This window comes from Muntiacus reevesi, chromosome 4, assembly GCF_963930625.1.
Source record: "Muntiacus reevesi chromosome 4, mMunRee1.1, whole genome shotgun sequence".
Taxonomy (NCBI): domain Eukaryota; kingdom Metazoa; phylum Chordata; class Mammalia; order Artiodactyla; family Cervidae; genus Muntiacus; species Muntiacus reevesi.
In genome coordinates, this window is record NC_089252.1 from 151,082,203 (window position 1) to 151,103,452 (window position 21,250).

General features: G+C 40.1%; 1 protein-coding gene and 1 non-coding gene across 2 annotated transcripts in view; one reads left to right on the top strand and one right to left on the bottom strand.

Annotated features, from left to right (window-relative positions):
* The first annotated feature begins 3,545 nt into the window (after positions 1 to 3,545).
* The window catches only part of DBX2 (developing brain homeobox 2), a 37,335-nt gene continuing 19,630 nt past the window's right edge, over positions 3,546 to 21,250 (top strand). The window contains exons 1-2 of the mRNA XM_065932162.1: positions 3,546 to 4,144; positions 19,597 to 19,692. Coding sequence (XP_065788234.1) covers positions 3,745 to 4,144; positions 19,597 to 19,692 — 496 coding nt within the window. The 5' untranslated portion in view covers positions 3,546 to 3,744. The remainder of the gene's footprint in view (positions 4,145 to 19,596; positions 19,693 to 21,250) is intronic.
* On the bottom strand, positions 18,368 to 18,439 carry TRNAC-GCA (transfer RNA cysteine (anticodon GCA)). The gene has a single exon. It is a non-coding gene; the product is annotated as a tRNA-Cys (tRNA).

A 21,250-nucleotide genomic window follows, 5' to 3' on the forward strand; every position in this document is an offset into this window, starting at 1 on the left:
TCAATTTCACATTCTCTAAGAGAGATTTGTTTGAGGAAATGTGACAGTGTTCTAGTCCTGGGATGCTGCTAATCTTAGCTGGGTTTGGGCAATATGTTCTCTAAATTAGGGGCTGAAGACAAGACTGGTTCAGAATTAAGCCTTACACTCCATTCTGGAGGTTACAGGCTTTCATGTAAAGGTGTAAAGGATTCCCTCCACATCTGAAACACTACTTATTGATCTCCTAAAAAATAATTTGTGATGTCCATTGAACTAACTAAAAAAAAGTCCGGTGTTAATTGAAGATAAAGATAAATGTTGGGAAAGGCAGTCTTTCATCCCCCACTTGGCTGCATAACAATGGGCCTAGGGCCTGGAGCACTTCTTTCCCAGGAGAGAAAGAGCCCACTCAGCCTGTGCTGGGCTCATCGCCTCTCTTGGCTCCATCAAACAGCCCCATCTCTTTTTAACCTTCAGCCTCTTGTCTGGAGCACTTCTTTTTTTTCTCATCATATAGACATAGTCATCTCTGCTTTTAACCCATGACTTTCTTTAGCTTTCCCCCCATGGTTCTTCAATCTCTACTTTCCTATTTTCTATGGACCCTCAATCATCCATGAACAGGTCTCCGCCTCTCTTTGCTCCCCATGAAAAGTCTCTTGCCCAAGTCACTTAGAATCAAGTTATTTTTTTGGTCTGAAGCATTTACAGAGTTGCATATTAACTAAGGTAGGTGACAGAGAAGGCAACGGTAATCCACTCCAGTACTCTTGCTTGGAAAATCCCATGGACGGAGGAGCCTGGTAGGCTGCAGTCCATGGGGTCCCTAAGAGTTGAACACGACTAAGCGACTTCACTTTCGCTTTTCACTTTCATTCACTGAAGAAGGAAATGGCAACCCACTCCAGTGTTCTTGCCTGGAGAATCCCAGAGACGGGGGAGTCTGGTGGGCTGCCGTCTATGGGGGTCGCACAGAGTAGGACACGAGGGAAGCGACTTAGCGGCAGCAGCAGCAAGTTAGGTGAGGATATGCTGTGGAAATCAACTCTTTAAATGTTAAAGGTATTACCTAATAACCATCGATTTTTTGCTTAGTAAAAGAATCTGCCTACCAATGCAGGAGATGCTGGTTCAATCCTTAAATCAGGAAGATCCCCTGGAGAAGGAAATGGCAACCCACTCCAGTATTCTTGCCTGGAGAATCCCACAGACATGGGAGCCTGGTGGGCTAACATCCAAAGGATCGCAAAGAGTCAGACACAACTGAGCACATTAGCACACACGCTAGGTATGTCATAACTTTCCTTCCAAGGAGCAAGCGTCTTTTAATTATATGGCTGCAGTCACTGTCTGCACTGATTTTGGAGCCCAAGAAAATCTGTCACTGCTTTCACTGTTCCCCCCTTTCTGTTTGCCGTGAAGGCATGCGACCAGATGCCATGATCTTAGTCTTTTTTTAATGTTGAGTTTCAACCCAGCTTTAATGTATTAAACACTGGATAAATGGTGGCTATGATATGGGAATGGTGGTGATGATGTAATCTCTCTATTCCTTGCTAATTTCAAAGGTTACTGCTTCATACCCTATTTCCAACCATTGTTCACTTTTAAGACTCAGTGTAGGGGAGACTTCTGGAAGTTTTCTCATACTTTTCCCTCCAAATTTCAAGTCCTTTTTCAGATGTTATTTGTTTTTCCACCTCACTAGGCTGTGAATTATTAATACAAAGTAAGGATCAGATCTTTCTCTTCTCTGTATATTCCTAGGACCACCACTAGGGCTCAATATACATGAAATGCTCTGTAAAGGTATGCTGACTCAATCAGTAAGTGAATGAATATTAGTAACATGTACCAGGCTTGCCAGTAACTTCTCTCTCATTGGGCAACAAGTAGGGAGTGTGGGCGGAGAAGGCAATGGCACCCCACTCTAGTACTCTTGCCTGGAAAATCCCATGGACGGAGGAGCCTGGTAGGCTGCAGTCCATGGGGTCACTAAGAGTCGGACATGACTGAACTAGTTCACTTTCACTTTTCACTTTCATGCATTGGAGAAGGAAATGGCAACCCACTCCAGTGTTCTTGCCTGGAGAATCCCAGGGACGGGGGAGCCTGGTGGGCTGCCGTCTATGGGGTCTCACAGAGTTGGACACGACTGAAGCGACTTAGCAGCAGCAGCAGCAAGGAGTGTGGGCTTTTAAAAATCTTTGGACATACCAAGTGTAAATTAAACCCAAATCAACCAGGTGAATTTTCAAGAAGAAATCTATGTAACAAACCTGGCCAACATTTTAGGGACAAAATTATTCTTAGGGTAAAAAGTAAAACGTGACCCCAAACTTTGAAAACATCCTTTAAAAACCACATTCTAAATAAACACATCTACATTTGCACAGGAGAGAGGCAGTGGGAAGTATAAATTGACAAAAGTCACACTTTGAACTTATTATCAAGGTAAGACAGTTTCCAAAATAAAGTTGCCTCGTAGTTAACTAGAACATTTAAAGACACACAAGCTTTTTTCATCTGTCCAGTCTCTATTTCAGTTCAGCTGCTCAGTCGTGTCCAACTCTTTGCAAACACAAGAATCGCAGGCCTCCCTGTCCATCACCAACTCCCAGAGTTTACTCAAACTCATGTCCAACGAGTCGGTGAGGCCATACAGCCATCTCATCCTCTGTTGTATATTTAGCAGACTGTTAATAAACTGAAAAATACCCACATTTCTAGGAAAAAAAGAAAGAAAGAAAAAAAAAGAAAAGAATAACTGTAATCCTAAGGAATTCAGAGTTCTCACCCTGGTCTCTCTGAAGAGTCCCTAGCCACCTTTGCTTTGGTGGTGGCTTTCTTCCTGGAATTTGGACCCAAGCACCTGTTATTTGCCATTTAATCAACTCCAACTCGGATCCCCTTTCCTAAATCAAAATTTATTAGATCACCTCTTCTAAAGTGACTCCTAAATCAAATCTTACCCAAAAAGTGACTGGAAATGAATTGCTGGAAACTGAGAAATTTTGTAAGGGTCTTCCAAAAAGACTCATTTCCTTTCCCCTTAAAAACAAACAGGGGCCACATTTCATACACAAACAACGCGTTCTTTAAAAGGTGCCTTTTCATCTGCACAAGTCTCAGTAACACACGTGACTTTCTCTGATGATTATACCCCTCCAGGACACTTGTGACTCCCATTCACTTCCCCTGGTGGCCCCGAAGTGACGTCAACCCCGGAGAGCCAGGGGTCGTCCAACAGGTGGTCCGCCGAGCGCTCTCCAAATGTGAGCGCCGGCCGCGCTCCGCGCCGGGCTCCAAGCTCCCCCGGGGCCGCGCAGGCTCCCGACTAGGGCCGGGATCCCCTGGCCTCCGCACCCCTCCTCCTCCCGCCTCGCGTCCCCTCCCCTCGCCAAAGCTCGGACTCTCGGGTTGCCCTTATTGTTGGCCGCGTCTGTCACTCTGTGGGCTGGGTGACACGAATGGATGGGTTGGACACACCTTCCAGCCTACTAGAAAAAAATAAAAGCCCGGATCTGCATAGACAGCGGGAGGGACTCCCCCGGCGCCCGCAGAGCCTACGCCGCGGGCCGGGGAAAAGCACAGCTCCCCCTCCCACATTCACTCCTCCCCTCCTTTAAAAAAACAACGCTCAGCGCAAATAAATAATATCGTCCCCAGCCCGCCAGGGTCCTCGCTGCCCTCGCCTCCTCTGCCGGCTGAGCGCGTTCCAGCGCGGCGGGAGGCGAGCGCGCAGAGGCCCCGGCGCGCATCATGCTCCCCAGCGCCGTGGCGGCCCACGCCGGCGCCTACTGGGACGTGGTGGCCTCCTCCTCGCTCCTGAGCTTCCCCGCCGCGCCGGGCTTTGGCAACCTGGGCAAGAGTTTCCTGATCGAGAACTTGCTGCGGGCTGGAGGTGCCCCGCCGCTCGGACTACCACCGCCCCAGCACCACGGCTCGGCAGCGGCTCTCGGCGCTGGCGCGCAGGTCCGGCCCCTGCCGGCCAGCCCGGTTCCCCTCAAGTTGTGCCCGGCGGCAGAACCGGTCAGCCCCGGCGGGGCGCCCTACGGCACCCGGTGGGCGTTTCAAGTGCTCAGCCCCTCGGCGGACGGCGCCCGGCTGCCGGGCCGGGCTCCGGGGGACCCGGACTGTGCCTTCCAGCCACCAGCCCCAGGTGAGCCCGTTCTCCCCTCCCCAGCTGCGCGCTGCGCCTCCCGGGCCGCGGGTCCGCCCGCCCGGGTGCCCAGGAATCCGCCCGGGCCTCGAGCTTCCGAGAGCATCTCGAGCATCAATGGAGATGCGGCCTCGGGAGTGAGGAGGGTACCACCGCTAATCGTGATGTTCCTCCCCATCCCATCCCACCAGCTTCCTCTTCGCCCCTTCTTTCTACAAGTGGTAGGGCTACCTTGAATTTCAGGCCTTTCCGTAGAAATCCTGAAGTCACCTTAGGCCTTAGCCGAAAGCGCAGCCCCGCTCCCGAGATCTCTAGGCTCGCTGGACCAATTTCACGGGGTTTCCAAAATTCAGCGTCTCTTCTCGCCCGCTCCTGTCTCGGAGGCCGAGAGATACCCGCTCCCTGGAAAGTTCTTGGCTTGAAGTGGCTCACGCGCCCGCTTTGGGGGCTTCTGCCTCTCAGACCTTAGCGTCGGTCCGGGCGGCTGGAGAACACGCGCAAAGATCTTTGGAAAAAGAGTTGAGCCAAGTTTTGGCTTTTTCTACTCATATTTTGGATCGCTAAGGCGCAAGAAAATCGACGCCGGCTTTTTCTTCGGGCTGAGCTAGAACAGTTGAATTGGCTCCTGGAGTAGGAAGTTCACCAAATAAATGAGAATTTACCCCCAAAGGGGCGGTTTTGGTTTGCTTGTTTTAATTCCCGCATAAAACCGGAGTGTTGTGACTGGGAAGAGAATGCGGACAGTTTCATCCTATGTTAGCTAAAACTTACTGAGGGGCTGCAGAAGTTGGCCTTGAGAAGGGGAAAAGCGTCTTAGTGACTCAAAGGCTGAGATCCAGTCGGATTAATTTTTTTTTTTTCTTTGGCTGCGTCCTTAGACGATCTTAACTCATTCTGTTAATCCCGATGGGTTTGTCCAGAATGACTAATCGACGCTTTTTCAGCAGATTTCATTGTCCCAGCAAACTGCCGGATCAAATTTATTGCTAATGACTTTATAGAATTGAACATGTTTAAAACCTGTCTTGGTCTTTCAGTTTGAAATGGTTACTAACAGAATGGAACAAATATAATTATATGAGCACCGGTCTCATTCACAGTGTAAAACCTAAATTCTAAGCAGCGTTTTTGCACCCTGGGAGAGGAACAAATACAGTTAAAGGCAAAGTTTATGTGCCTTGGAAATCTGGGCCACTCTCTCCTTTTTGAAGTATTCGGAAAATTAGAAACGTACATAGCAGCTCCGTTTAGACAAGGGCTAGTAAATAATGTCTCATAAAAGTAACATTTTCAAGAAAATTTAGTGATTTCGGTGGTTTCTGATGGCTTGGCATTGTGTTCATAGAAGTTACTTTTCAAGGATTCTTAAGTTGCTCTTGATCATGATTGGCTACTCCAAAAAGCTAATTTCAACCTTTGTAGATTTTACAGGTTAGATTTAAGTAAACCAAATGCAAATCAAATGCAGATATTTCAATAACTCTGAAAAATTATTTTGTATACCTACTCATTTCATTCAGAATATTGCAATTATTCAGTAAAGGGTCTAACTACATTCTTTATATTTTCAAGAACATATTCATTCTGTACGCTTATTAAAACATCAAAATGCAAAAATGCTTTTTGGAATAATTGAGGATGTGAGAATTTAAATTTCACTTTGAAGTATTTTAATATAGTTTTAGGCCCATATATCTCCTAATATTTTATTCAGTCCTTATTGAAGATTTGATGCTGAGGTTAATTTTTATTTGAACAAATAACTTTTTATTTAAAAAAATCATTCTTGTAAAGAGTGCATTTAATTTTTGAAACTTGAAAAATATCTTAAGAAGAAAATTAAAACCCTGTAAATTTGTGCCCACAAATACGCTTAAAAACATTTGGTAATAATTTGACAGAGAATACAGTTTTGTGAGCACTGCTCCAGTTTTGTCCTGCCAAATGACAGATTCTTGTCCTGCCAAATGTTGTGGGAATTCTTTGGTACTGTGTAGAATTATGAAGTTATAATGAGTGCTGACAATGTTTGCTATCACCTGAAAATTAGATGAGGATGAAATAGTGATTGACATTCTGTAAAGAGTAGAAGGGAGATTTAGAAAAGATACTGTTTTCAGAACAACAGTGTTTCTTTCTGAAACATCAGTGAACAACCAGTTCTAATCTTCTGTGCATTAACTTAGTGGATCACCGAATGTGACTTTTAATGATTTCAGTGTATTGATTACCCGTTTTTTTCCCTCAACCTTAATTTGTTGAGTGCACCAGTCTAAATATTGAGTAAGAAAGCCTCAGAGTTGTTTTTAAGTGCATTGGTGAAGGACAGCACCATTTAACTAGGGGATTTATGCCACTGCATGCATTTCTGCTTCATTATTTCTGTTACCCACTATTAATTATACCATATAGTTCATTCATTCAGCAAATGCTTACTGACTGTCTCCCATGTGTCCAGACTTTGTTCCAGGCCATTGGGATAATCAGGGAACAAAACAGATGACCGTCTCTGCCCCTGTGGAGCTTACAGTCCATGTTCTGTCCTACTTTATGGTTTACCAAGCATTTTCATAATTGTTAGCTGCTTTAATCCTCATAATAGGCCAATTTTTTCTACAATGATTATTCCACTTGCTAACTTTGTTTTTGTCTGAAGTATCAGTTTAAAAACCTGTGATCTTGTGAAAGAGAAAAATATTGCCCCAAATTCTGTGATCTTGTGAAAGAGAAAACTACTGCCCCAAATATTCCTTACACTAGTTTTTCACTGAATAGGAAAAAACTAATGAGAGCTTATGGGATAACCAATTACATATATCTTCATAATAAATCAGATTGGGATGCTATATCTGAGCCCATAGGAAATTGGCCTTTCCCTTCATCTCGTATGTGTCTGAAAGATGGTGACAGTTAAACAGTAACACAGATTTACAGATTATGAATGAAATTTAGCTGTCTGTGCTTCATTCCTAAAAAACTGGGAAGTCTTTAAGAATTTAGAGTCAAAAAAAGGAACACTCCATAGCTATATGTTGTCAAGTTGTGTATATAGAGTAGTTTAAAAACTTTAAAATAATCAGAGCACATTCTCCAAGATTTGTGAGGGGCATGCTTAATGTGATAACAGGTAGTGAGACATTGTATGTGAAAAAAATCCTGATAATGATCAGAGATCCTTCCCCAGAAGTTCGTTAATGTCATCATTTGGTGGCTATTGTACTAGATTCAGATATCCATGCTTTTGTATATTAAAAAAGGTCTTGAAAGTGTAAAATCTGGACAATTTAAATTTCTTTTAGTTATGCAACCTATTTTCTTCAAAGTGGAACAAATAGCCTTGCTTTTCAGTGACATTTGTTATTTTGAACGCTTTAGATAATGGTTGAAATAATTTCCTGAATGTAATTTAGTGATTATTAAATCTACTTCTTGTGCTGCGTATAAAAGGATTAGAAAGCAATTTTTAAAAAAAAAATTAAAAAAAAGGATTAGAAAGCAATTTTTTATTCTGAAGAGTTGAATTAAACTGTCCTTTTTTAAAAAGTAACTTTGTCCAGTAGGTTGTACCATTTAGTGGTACAGGCTTGGAATCAGATCCACCTTATTTTTTCTGGTACCCTGTTAAGTTTCTTGTTACTATTAATACCTCATGTGGACTCTGATTTTCTTGTCCACCTCACAGTCCCAGCTCCTACTTACTTATTAACCTTGACTCTGTCTTAAACTACCCACACTTGTATTTTGTGTCCCACCTGGTAGTTTTTCCCGCTTTCACTGAGATATAATGAAAGTGTGACATAAAATAGCTTCTCTTACACCTTAGGCACTTTAAGGAGGGAGGAGAAACTGGAGCACCTTGTGTTCTAGGGGGGGATTCCAGTCCAGCTGAACATTTCGTGATCTAATTTATGAAGCTAGAGTTTGTTATTTATTTTAGCTAACGCTATGCTCTAGCTTTGTTTTGGCAAATTAAAATCATAGAATCTTGACTGTTGATAATGCTGACCCAGAACCAAGACAAAGACAGTGGGGGATCCAGAAGAGGGTAATGATGGGGCCCATGCTCATAGTTTCTTGCTCAGACCATCCCCCTAAAAACATCCTTTGGTGGAATTGTAGATAATACCTGACAATATTCTTATTACACTTGTGTTTTTTAAATAAGCTGCTTAACATACCTTTGGACTTATATTAACATATTAACAACTTTTGCATAGTTTATAAGGAATCAGCTCTGAACAAATTACTATATGGTCCCAAACTTCATAAACTTCTTCAGGTTCAGGAAAGTTTTGCAGTGAAGAGGACCAGTGGGACTAATAGACAGTCTTTTTACTTCCAGTTTTGGATTGAGAAAACCACACTGCCTCTAAATAATGTCTTGAGTTGGAATTACAGAATGGTAGCAATTTATGTGCATCTTATTTGCCTCTGACATTAGTATCTGTCCCTCTCCCAGTCACTAAAATATGCTTCTCTACTTTGCTTTAATAGCAAGAAATCTCAGTCTGTTCACATGTATTGAAGCTTTATTACTGAAGTTTAATAATAAAACAGGAGTAAATCCAGGAGGCAAGTAGGAACATTTCAGAATTTTCCCTTTACCTCTTAACTCATGTTAGGGATTTGAGGATTATTTTAAGAGGCACAATGGTTTGAATGCCCAGAAAATTGTATACAGATTTAAGCAGAAGTGATTGGAGGATCTAGAGAGTTCAGAGTCATCAGGCCACCAAAGGATGCCAAGTGTTGTTATATGTTGTAGGTGTGTGACACCATGTGTTCTGGACAGTTTAAAAGAATTGTCAACCGTGAATTTAGCTGTGTCTGTTTGCCGTCAGCGTGGCTCAGATACTGAAGCCAACACTGTACATTAGAGTCCCTTGTATTCCTCTTGGAGTGTGCCGCCTCCTTCCTGTGCCGAACAGAAATAGTCTCTATTTGCTGTAAGAAAACATCTCATGGTTAGTTTTGTCATTGGACAGTGATAAAAATTATAGCAACTCAAAAGTAAGGGAACCAATATAGGTAATAGCTGCATTGGTAAAATACTTTTAGCTTCTTTGCTATGAAAAACTTTTTACAGAAGCAAAAATGTTATCGTCTTTCAAATATTTAAATAAATGTGTTCTTATGTTGGAATTGGGAGGTAAATACCTTATTTACTCTTCAACCTACTTTCTGCCATCCTATTTGCTTTGTTGATATCATCCATAACTTTTGAATCTATCTTATTCTATCTTTTGGGGAGATTTGATTTGTGGTTCTTAAAAACAGTATTTGTCCACTTAATCATGGGCTAACAGAGACTCCAAATAAAGTTTTTTTTTTTTTTTTTACCTTATTACTGTGATTTTTTTCCACAGTGAAGGTACATAATTTTTTAAGTCAGTTAAAGAACTTTGTTTTCACTCAAATACACCTGGAGTCTGTCAGAAATAAAAAGGCAAACTGTAAAAAGAAACAGTATGATTTCTATGTAGGAATGCTTGTTAGAATTTCTCCTTCTTTAAGACTTCATTAGATCATGCTTCCATTTTACACTCTCTTAGTAAAAAATTGGATCTTTGCCTTAATGTCTGATATGCTTACCAGACCCTTGTATATTTTATTCCAAAATATTTTTATTTTACTTTCAGTAATGTTTCCACTTTTAATGAAATCTCTCCCTTTCATTCCTTTTAGCCTCCAGTCAGTACCTGATTTGGCAATGCTGAATGATTCATCACTTTTATATAAAGTTACCATAAATGATTTTATTTTTAATAGCATTATTCATTTTGTCAGCCAGCTATTAGTTGGGAATATTTCAGGGGCACACTCTTTGTGAGTTATATGAACAGTAAACTTAGGGCACTAAAATTCTCCCTGAAGTCAGAGATCAAAAAGTCTCTATAAGTTTTTAAACTTTTGTTTCAGAATCAAAGCATCTGGGAAAAGGAAAGGGGAAAAAAAAATCAGGTGTTTTTTCTATATATTGCTAAAATATTTAATTGCCTTCTTGTTTTTAATTATTTCAAAGATGAACTAGGTTTCTCCCTTTTCTTTCACATGTTCAAGCACCATGCATGCCATAGCAACCTTGATTTCATTAATTCTGTGGTTATCAGAAATAGCATGTACAATATATACATGTCTAACAGTCCTCTTCTCACTTGGAGAATCCCATGGACAGAGGAGCCTGGCAGGCTACAGTCTATGGAGTCACAAGAGTTGGATGCGATTAAGCACACACAGCTCAACAGTCCTCTGGAGAGAGCTCAAAATTTCTTGTTCCTTAAAAATGTAAATCTCTAATACTTTTAAAATTAAAATATGTGAAGGAAATAGCTATTCTTTGAGAAGATTTATGTACATTAAAAGGGAATAAAAACCATGATGGCTGGTGATTTCTTTTTTTTTTTATGATTTATTTATTTATTTGGCTTCACTGGGTCTTTGTTGCTGCACATGGCCTTTCTGCAGTTCTGGTGAGCGGGGGCTGAGTTGCAGCGCGCAGGCTTCTCATTGTGGAGGCTTCTCTTCTTGGGGAGCACGGGGACTCTAGGGCTGTGGGTTCAGTAGTTGAGGTGCTCAGGCTTGTTTGCCCCAGGGCATGTGGGATCTTCCAGGACCAGGGATCGCACCTGTGTTCCCTGCATTGGCAAGGGAATCTCAACCACTTGACCACCGGCAAAGCCCTGGTGAATTTTTTAATAGACTAACCTAGGACTAGACTGAGTTTAGGTGTGTTGAACCTGTGCTGTGCTTAATCACTCAGTCATGTCTGACTCTCTGCAACCACACAGACTATAGCCCACCAGGCTCTTCTGAAGATGGGGATTCTCCTGGCAAGAATACTGGAGTGGGTTACCATGCCCTCCTCCAGGGGATCTTCCCAACCCAGAGATTAAACCCAGGTCTCCCGGAATTGCAGCCAGATTCTTTACCAGCTGAGCTACCAGGGAAGCCTGTATTGAACCTACTCTAGAGTTATATTGGATCCGATCTTTCAAAGCGGGAAGAGAGTCATTTCTGTTTGCTTATATCTATAGGTGCTTTTGCACTACAAATTGAGCAGATGCAGCAGAGACCACATGACCTACAAAGCCTAATGTACTTACTCTCTGGCCTTTAATAGTAAAAGTTTGCCAAAACTTTCTCCAAAGCATAATATATAGTTTTCTGAGCTGGTTTTAGCAGCATTTCTTTAATTTTAAAACCTAGATTCAAGTCAAGATCTTTAAATGATGGATTATACAATCCTAAGCAATTTGTGTAACTCCTTTGCGCCTCATTTCAAAATGAGCACAGGTGATAGGCTCACCATGGGACTTTCAGCCACACATCTCAAAAACCTGTTGGTAACATACAGGGAAAGATGTGAAAGACGGAGTTCCCCCATTCCGCCATAAACAAAATGCATACTGGTCAAAGGGGTATTGCTGTGTAGGAAACCATCTCAAAACTTAGAGGAACAATTGGTTATTTTTGCTCACGGTTTGTTGGGCTGTCTAGGCTCAGCTGGGTGGTTCTCACTTGGAATCTCATTGCAGTTAGAAGTCAGCTGCGGTCATCTGTGGGCTCAGCTGAGCTGGATGTCCAAGATGGAGGTCCATGGACTCACACGGCAGACAAGGATGCTGGCTGTTTATGGGGTGTTCAACTGTGAGCTGTCCTAGCAACCTTTGATGACTGCAGTGAACTGTGATTTCAGGGTACCTCAGCTTGATGAGAAACCAGACTCCAGACACTTGTTGGTGTTGTGAGGATAGAGGAGACGGTGCTAGTGAGAGTGTCCAAACAACTGGTTGTTACTTCTTGCCACAACATATGGCCACAGTAGGATCTTTCCATATAGTCCCTTATTATTCCACCACCGCTCATCCACCATAGTTAGGTGATTTTTTTTTTTTAAGTTGCTCTGATCATATCATCAAGTTATTTAGGAAAACATTAATTATTCCTATTTGACTAGCAGATCAAATAAAAATATTCAGTTTGTCCTTTAAGACCTTCATTCTATCAACTGCATTTAGCTCTTCCAACCACATTCCTTTTTTCAGTTATACATAAATATATATTTATGTATATCTTCTTTCTCATATTCTTTCCCATTATAGATTGTTATAAAACATTGAGTATATTTCCCAGTGAAGGTCCTTGTGGGTCATCTGTTTTGTGTATAGCAGTGTATAGTATGCAGTAAATCCCAAGCTCCTAATTTATTCTTCCCTACTGCTATCCAGTTTGGTAACCATAAGCTTGTTTTCTATGTCTATGAGACTATTTCTGTTTTGTAAATAACTTTGTATTATTTTTTTAGATTGTACTTTTAAGTGATATCATATAATATTTGTCTTTCCCTGTCTGACTTACTTCACTTAGTATGATAATCTCTAGGTCTATCCATGTTGCTGCAGATGGTATTATTTCATTCTTTTTAATGGCTGAGTAATATTCTTGTGTGTGTGTGTGTGTGTGTGTGTGTGTGTGTAGAGGCTGACTCTAGTATTCTTGCCTGGAAAATTCCATGGACAGAGGAGCCTGGCAGGCTACAGTCCATAGGGTTGCTCAGAGTCGGACACAACTTAGGCAACTTAGCGTGCGCACACACACACACATACACACACACACACACACACACACACAGCTTATTTATCCATTCATCTGTCAGTGGACATTTAGGTTGCTTTCATGCCTTGGCTATTTAGTAAATAGTGCTGAAATGGTTGTTGGGGTGTCCAGCCACATCCTTAATGCTCACACCTTTGACCTTGGTCCGTCAGGCTGATCTCCCTAACCTGCCCTGTGTGTCACCATCATCCTTGCCTTCTTTCATTTTTTTCATGCCACCTTTCTTTCCTGGAATGCCTTATTTCTCTTATGCCATTCAATACTTTCCCAGTCAAGTTTCCAGATCAGGATGCTTTTCCTGCTTGAAGCCTTCTTGACAGAGGCTTCCTGACAATACTCTTTTCTTTTTACTTGCTAGTATGTTTTAGTGCAGGTCTGAACCACGCTGCTTCTTTTTATTTGTTGTCTTAGAATCAATCCCAAATTATGTAATAATGGTAGGAATAAAGGCTAACATTGTTGAGTGCCTGCTGTGGGTCAGACATTGTTTTGTGTTCTATTCAGTGGTCTCATCATGACTATACATTGTAATCACGTGTGCAACTTTTGAAAAAATATTAATAGTATGTTGGGGGACCCACTCCTACCACCCTGATTTAACCAAATTGCTGTGGGGTCCGGGCTCTGTATCTTTGAAAAGCACTCTAGATCATTCTCATATGTATTCATGGTTGGGAACAGTGGTTAGGGGAACACGTGGTACTATTTTTTTTAAAGATCTCATGGCCATGGGAAATGCCTCAGATTTTATAGAACAAAATTGAATTTGGAGTATGGAAATATTTGTATTTCATTTATTTGATCAGCAGATTCAAATCTGTAAGTTATGAAACATTTAAAAATAGAAATTCTTCCAGGGAGGGAAGCTATCCTATTGTAATCTTTGTCATCCCAGCACACAATAATGTGGCACGATAGACATGCAGTAAATATTATTTGCATGGAATTAAAAGGACAGAATCAAACAAGTAGACACTGCACTTGATTTATTTTCTCATGAACTATACCAGACTATTAAGACCTTTGCTTTCTGTCTCTGAAATACTCAAAGCAAAAAAAAAAAAAAAAAATGTGGACTTCTGTCATTTTTTGATGAGCAGAAAGGTAAAGGATGACTTAACTTGCTTTGTCTTGTGATGGAAGACATGTTTGCATGTGGATCACATAAATGAATTACTTCCAACTTGTGTGATAAAATAAATCATACCTTATTCAATAAGTGATATTTCTTAGGTTTCATAACTCATGACAGATAGTTGTCATTCTTTAGAGATTTTTTGGGGGGGTCCACTTAAGATAGTCTGTTCAATTGTGTCATATATAAAGGTTAGAAGTTTAGATTTCTTTATTCCCAGTGCCCATATACCCAGCAATTGAAGGAGGCCATTAAAACCATTCTTTTGAAATTATTTAATTCCCTGTTATTCTTTCCCAGAGGTATGTCTTGATCCTTTGGTTGCCTTTGTAAGACCTCTTGGAACCTTTTCTCTTTTTTCCTTCGTCCTTCTTCAAATGTGCTGCCTACATCACAGTGGCTCCTGAAATTTATTTGAGGGTTTTATTAGTGGTCTTTAAGATTCTTCCTTTGACATATCAGCCCACATCAGTTAGTACCACAGTTTGCTATGACAATAAAAAGAATGTGGTTTCACCCTATTTAGATACACTCTGTTCTTCTCCATTGGTAAAGAAAGTGAAAATAATAAAAAAACAATGAAATGTTTTGCTTGCTTTCTAGACCACAGAATTTTGAAAATGATTTCTCTGTAACTAGGCTTGTAACCTTCCTTGATTATGGGGTGCTTTTGTCACAGAACCATCTAGTTAAGTTTAAAAAAAATCAGGCCAGTTCACCATTAAGTTGGCGCTAAGTTCCCATCTTCATTAAACATTCAAAATAATTAATAGTTTGATTCTGTGTTTTCAGATAAGTCAGAACATGTGATTAAGAAGTGAAAAGTTCACAAATGTGAAAAGTTTTCTCTGAATAAGCGAGTTTAGTCATTTGGATTCAGGCAGTTTTGTTCTAGAAATTTTAAATCATTTGTTTGTAAGTTGAAACAGAATCCCACAGAACCCGGAAGGCAGATTTGTTGGCAGAATACAAAATTTGTAGTATCCTGAAGTGGTGTGCTCAGAGAACCTAGCATCTTGCTGCAGTATCTGACAATATGCATTTCTCCCCCCCCACGGGGAAAGTCATTCATTTTTCTCTTATGGAAAGCTGGGGAGATATGGAAATGTCTGCCTCTTTACTAAGTAACTGCCAGTATGTGTGCCTGACATCCTTCTCTCTCATGGCTAAAAACTATTAATACATATTATGCTAAAATACCTGTGTTTCCCTTGTCTGCTGAGAACAGTCATCATCACATTCCAAATGCATGCCCATTTGAGGATGAATATTAATAAATGAAAGAGCAAGAGTTAACTTCATAGCCAGTCTAGGGCCTAGGTATAGTAGGCATTCCTGTCATATATATTGTTTGGTAAGCCTAAAACAAATTGTTACTAACATGATAAATGATAAAGTGACTGCATCTAGATTGCACTGATGGGCTTTGAAATGCAGATCATGGTCTTGAAATTGCCTTGTCTTCTGCCCTTTTCAGAGTATCTCCAAAGTAGTTCTTAAACGGTTTGCTAAAGTTTTAACGTATCTGTTAACTTGTCACTTTGTTTTTATCATACTTGAGTTTCCATTTTTTGCTCACTGCTTGAAAAAGTATGTGATGGACAAACGTTAAAATGTAATATATATCTTTAATGCATTGCATTGTTTTCAAATGGCTATTTCTTCACACCATTCAACATCCCAGCCATCACATGCTCTGTTAGATTAACATTTGACTTATGTCCAAGTACGAGCACGTAAAAAATGGAGCACTTAATTGAAATTTCACAGTGATTTCCACATAAACCAGCCTAAACAAGATGTATTTATGCATAGAAATTAGGAATCGACTAATCTTCTGTGTAAATATATGTGTGTCAATTAGGTGATTTTAAATGGTGAGAAAATACTATACAATGGAACTTTAAGCCTGGTCATGTCACATGTAGTTCTTTAGCCTCTATAGAGTTGCTACTGTAGACATAGCAACTGTCATTTTGATTACAGATTTACTATATTAAGATAGAATAGTATGGAGTAATATAAAAAACTGTTCAATTAAACTTTTTCTGGTTAAATTTAACACTAAGAGCCTATATCTCAGAACCTCATTTATCGCAGTTGAATTTGATTGAACACTTGTCGCAAATGAACCATACTTTTTTTTTTAATTGGAGGCTAATTACTTTACAACATTGTGGTGGTTTTTGCCACACATTGACATGAATCAGCCATGGGTGTACATGTGTTCCCCATCCTGGCCCTCCCTCCCCACTCCCTGCTCATCCCATCCCTCAGGGTCATCCCAGTGCACCAGCCCTGAGCACCCTGTCTCATGCATCGAATCTGGATTGGTGATCTATTTCACTTATGATAATATATGTGTTTCAATGCTGTTCTCTCAAATCATCCCACCCTCGCCTTCTCCCACAGAGTCCAAAAGACTGTTCTTTACATCTGTGTCTCTTTTGCTGTCTTGCATATAGGGTCATCATTACCATCTTTCTAAAATTCCATATGTATGTGTTAATATACTGTATTGGTGTGTTTTTTTCTGACGTACTTTGCTCTATATAATAGGCTCCAGTTTCATCCACCTCATTAGAACTGATTCAAGTACATTCTTTTTAATAGCTGAGTAATATTCCATTGTATATATGTATCAGATGAACCATACTTTTAAAAAATTCTTTGTTTTCATTTTTAGGGCTGTAGGAATAAACTGAGAAACATTTTGGGTAGAATAGTAAAATTAGTAATTTGTACCTATCCTGTATTGTTATATTGATATCAATAGTATCACCATAGCATACTTATTTTCTACACTAGATATTGAGCAAAAAATTTTTTTTGTGTAACTATTATGATAGATGCTTATGTGCACATATGTAAATGCAACATGGCAAGCCATTTTCTTTTACCTCAATTTACAAAATGCCAGGCAGCACAGTAGCTATAACTTAATATACCTATGGAGTACTTAGTTTGGAGGTGAAGTAAGTTAACAGAAATAAACATGAGGCAACTTTTATTATATATATTAATATCCACTTTTCAAAATACTTCATGTATTCATAGAAACATTAGAAAATGTAACTCTTAACTCGCCTAAACAATGCCATATTATTATAACATTGTTGCTATTTAGTTGCTAACTCATGTCCAACTCTTTTGCAACTTCATGGACTCAAACCCACCAGGCTCCTTTGTCCATGGAATTTTCCAGGCAAGAATACTAGAGTGGGGTGCCATTTGCTTCTCCAGGGGATTTTCCCAACCTAGGGATCAAACCTACCTCTGCATTGGCAGACAAATTATTCTTTTCACTGAACCACTTGTGAAGCCCTATTCTTATAAGATGTAAAGTTCAAATAAAGTGATTTATCATTTCTGTGATGGCTTTTAAATCAGCATTAGAACAACTTATGATAACAATGACAATTTTTAAAAAGTTTTATAGAACTTACTGAACACCAAAATGGATCTCTTTTTCATACTTCGGTTAGTTGCCATGTTTTCAAAGTAGCATTTACATTTTATTACTTGAAAATTCAGGTGTTAAAAAACTAAAACCATTGACATTGACAGCTTTTCATCATATTGTTACCGCATGGACTATAACCCACCTGGCCTCTCTGTCTGTGGAATTCTCTAGGCAAGAATACTGGAGTGGGTAAGCCATTTCCTTCTCCAGGGGATCTTCCCGACCCAGGGATTGATCCTGGGTCTCCCTTATTGCAAAGCAGATTCTTTACCATCTGAGCCACCAGGGAAGCCATGTTATAGAAAAGACCCTCCATTATGGTTAGTTTGCAATTTGACAGCATTAAAGACCATGAGACCATAAAATTATTTTATGTACTTGTATATTTATTTTGATATGTCCTTCAAATATCTTGGTAAAATAAGTGAATGCTTATCAATTGGTTAAAATTTGAGTCTGAAATTACTCTGTTCTTGAAAAAGGCATGTATTTGCAGCAAAATTATATTCTCTGTACATGATTAAGAAGTGAAAAAAGTTTCCATTGAAAATAAAGGGAGAATAGTAAAAATATTTATTTTCAAGTCATCCTCTAGATTTAAAAGTTATCTGTTACAGAAGATACTATGTTTCAGAGGAACAGGGAAAAGATTAATTCCTGATTTCCTGTTTATTAGTTTTTAAGATTATTCATTCATTTATCAAAAATCTATTGACTATTTAGAATGTGTCAGACACTCTGATGGTTATGTGATGGTAAAAGCAAGTTGCCCACCTAAGGAAATCTCACCTGTGTTTATATTATATTAAACCCTACTGTACAAAAGGACATATTGTATTTAAGGTCCTACACTTAACCAAAGCCTGGCATATAATGAGTGAAAGTGAAGTTGCTCAGTCGTGTCCAACTCTTTGGGACCCCATGGACTGTAGCCTACCAGTCTCCTCGGTCCATGGAATTTTTCAGGCAAGAGTACTGGAGTGGTTGCCATTTCCTTCTTCATGGGATCTTCCCAACCCAGGAATCGAACCTGGGTCTCCTGCATTGCAGGCAGACGCTTTACCGTCTGAGCCACCAGGGCATATAGTTAGTGCTCAGTTCAGGAGAGCTACTAATAGTCTGTGACATCCTTTATAGCCATTTTTCATCTGCTGAGGAACAGAGTTGAAAATTTCTTTATTTACAAGAGTAATGATAACTATTCTGTATATATGTACTGAAAATGTTCTGAATAACAAAGTTTAATAAAGTGAGCAGAGCAGAATCATATGGCAACTTCCTATACTATAAACACACATGCTTTCAGGTTAACCAGATATCACTTGAGAGTAACTGTTGTTACTAGTCTCAAATACTTTTAAGCGTGTAAAAGTGATCAGAGAAAACACTGTTGTCATTGAATTACTCAGTAAATGTACTGTTTTCAACTTTGGAATCCAACTGTCTATATATTTCAAAGCACCTTCTGAAAATAAAAAGTGGAGTAATATAACCTCTTTAAAAACTAAACTGAAGCGTGTAACATACTCATTGTTTCTTGGTAAGTATTGTATCTAGAACTGCTGCTCAACATATTGGCCCCTAGACATATGAGTCTATTTAAATTTTAAAAAACTGAAATGAAGAATTCAGTTATGCAGACATACTGGCCACATTTTAAGTGCTCAGTGGCATATACGACAAGTAGATACATATTGGACACGCAGAGAGAGGATGTGTCCATCCTCAGAGAGTTCTCCTGGGCAGTGTTGCTCTAGGCAATTTTAAATAAAGCACTATTTGATATTTACTATTTATAACCACACAGAAAATGAACAAGTAAGTTTGGTTTTGATGATTTGAGCGTTTATACCATAACTTCCAAACCACGATTAAGTTATTCAGCAAGCTCTGACCGGTGAAGACTACTTTATTTATTTACTTTTAAATGTTATGTATTTATTTATTTTGAAGGATCATTGCTTTTCAGTTTTGTATTGGTTTCTACCAAACACCAGCATGAATCAGCCGTGGTTTACCCATATCCCCTCCCACTTGAACATCCTTCCCACCTCCCTTCCCATCCCACCCCTCTAGTTTGTTAAGACTACTTTAAAATGACTTTAATTCCAGTAAAAATTGTAGCTAACTAAACGCTCCGAAGATGTGGGGCTTTACTCCGTGACTTTGGGAAAATTGGAATTTTGAATATTGTCTAAAGGAAATGGCTAATCAATGCAATCAATGCTCTCTCTGCAGCGCCTTCCAAGCCCTTTTTTCTGAGCGCCCCGCCATTCTACTCAGCGTGCTGCGGTGGGTCCTGTCGGCGCCCCGCATCCCCCACTGCTTTTGCAAGTAAGTTTTTATGCTTCATCAGCAATGCCTCAGTTACTCTGTAAACCGAAGCAGCAGGATTTAATGTGCTCTGGAAAACTAATTGGTGATGCAATGACAAGGAGCTAATTCCTCGCTAAAAATCACAGCGTTCCTATTCAAGAGGTTTCCAGAGATTTATCAGACCTCAGCACAGAGTGCGATTGTGAGCAGTTTCTAACAGCGTTGAAACCCAGGGCTGACACATCAAGGAAAGTGACTTGTTTTCCATTTGCTATAAAAGACCTCAGAGGGACCCATTTGGCTCTTGCTGAAGCATGTAGCGATGCTCATTTAAAGAAGAAAAAAGAAGGAAAGCTAAGAGATAGTGTAAAATTTCCATTCGGTTTAAAATGTGACACAGAAAGTCACTAGGTGTCCAAGGAAAATAATCCAAAATTGCCAAGATTGTAAAAGGAGATAAATACCATCTCTTATGATCTTGAAGAAAACCAACCAGGGTTGTAGGAAGTGTTTTCAAGAGAACTTTTCTTCAAACATTACATCATTTTAATCGTGTCCGAGATAGAGGGAAAATGACAACCTTTGAAACTTGAAGGGCACACACATTTTCACATGCACAAAGGAAAAAAAAAATGTCTACATGAAAATAAAAAGAAATAACATTCACAATGATCTTGAGATTTTCGGTCAACTAAGAATCTGTAGGCTGGAGGACTCAAGTTTGTGATAAAGAAGTCCAGCAGAGGGGTATGTGGATTTCTGCTGCCAAAGAGAAAACATTGATTCGGGTTAGCAGCTCTCTCAGGTGAAAAGTGAGCTAGGCGTAGAGTCAGGCTGAAGTCCAGAGCTGTATCCTGGCTGAATTCAGATCTCTGTGGCCTCTCTGCATGTGTTTTATGAATGTTTTAGGAGAGCAGTTGCTCAACAGGATGATTCCTGACAAGTGAGGCAGCAAATGCTGGCCGTTTAATGAGCTGCAGGCTTCTGAGCATCTCTTTAGGGGGCTGGTACTTTCCCACAGGGCACTTTACATGGCCGGGACCCGGCCACAATGGGTGACAGAGCCGTGACCAATCGCCCCTTTCGCCTGACTCACCCACACGCGACCTCACCACGATTTTTCACTGTGCCGATGAACTTTCAGAGCCATTTCACAGCGAAAAAGCGCGGGCAAGGGTCAGCTGCCCTTTTGTATGGTCATAAAGCGAGACTGTGTGTTAGTCTTTTCTGCTGTCTCACATTCCAAGTGAATTTCTGGACACCATTTAAAGCACTTGGCTGAAAAATAAAGCAGTGAATGAAACTGACTTTTATAGACTCATTCCAGCTCATCTTCCCATATAACCCTGTCCACCTGAAAAGGGATTTAGTGGATGAGCTGAGTGTATACAGAGCTTGCTGAATACATAGGGCCTATTATCCACTGTGGGGATTGTTTATTAACCAGGACTGATACACTACTATTTTGGAAGTGACCTATTAATTGTCCATTTAACTAGAATGTAGTGACTCAAATAGAAAAATAGAAACCATGACTAAACCTTTTACTCGCTCCTTCAAGGTGGTCTCCTATGAG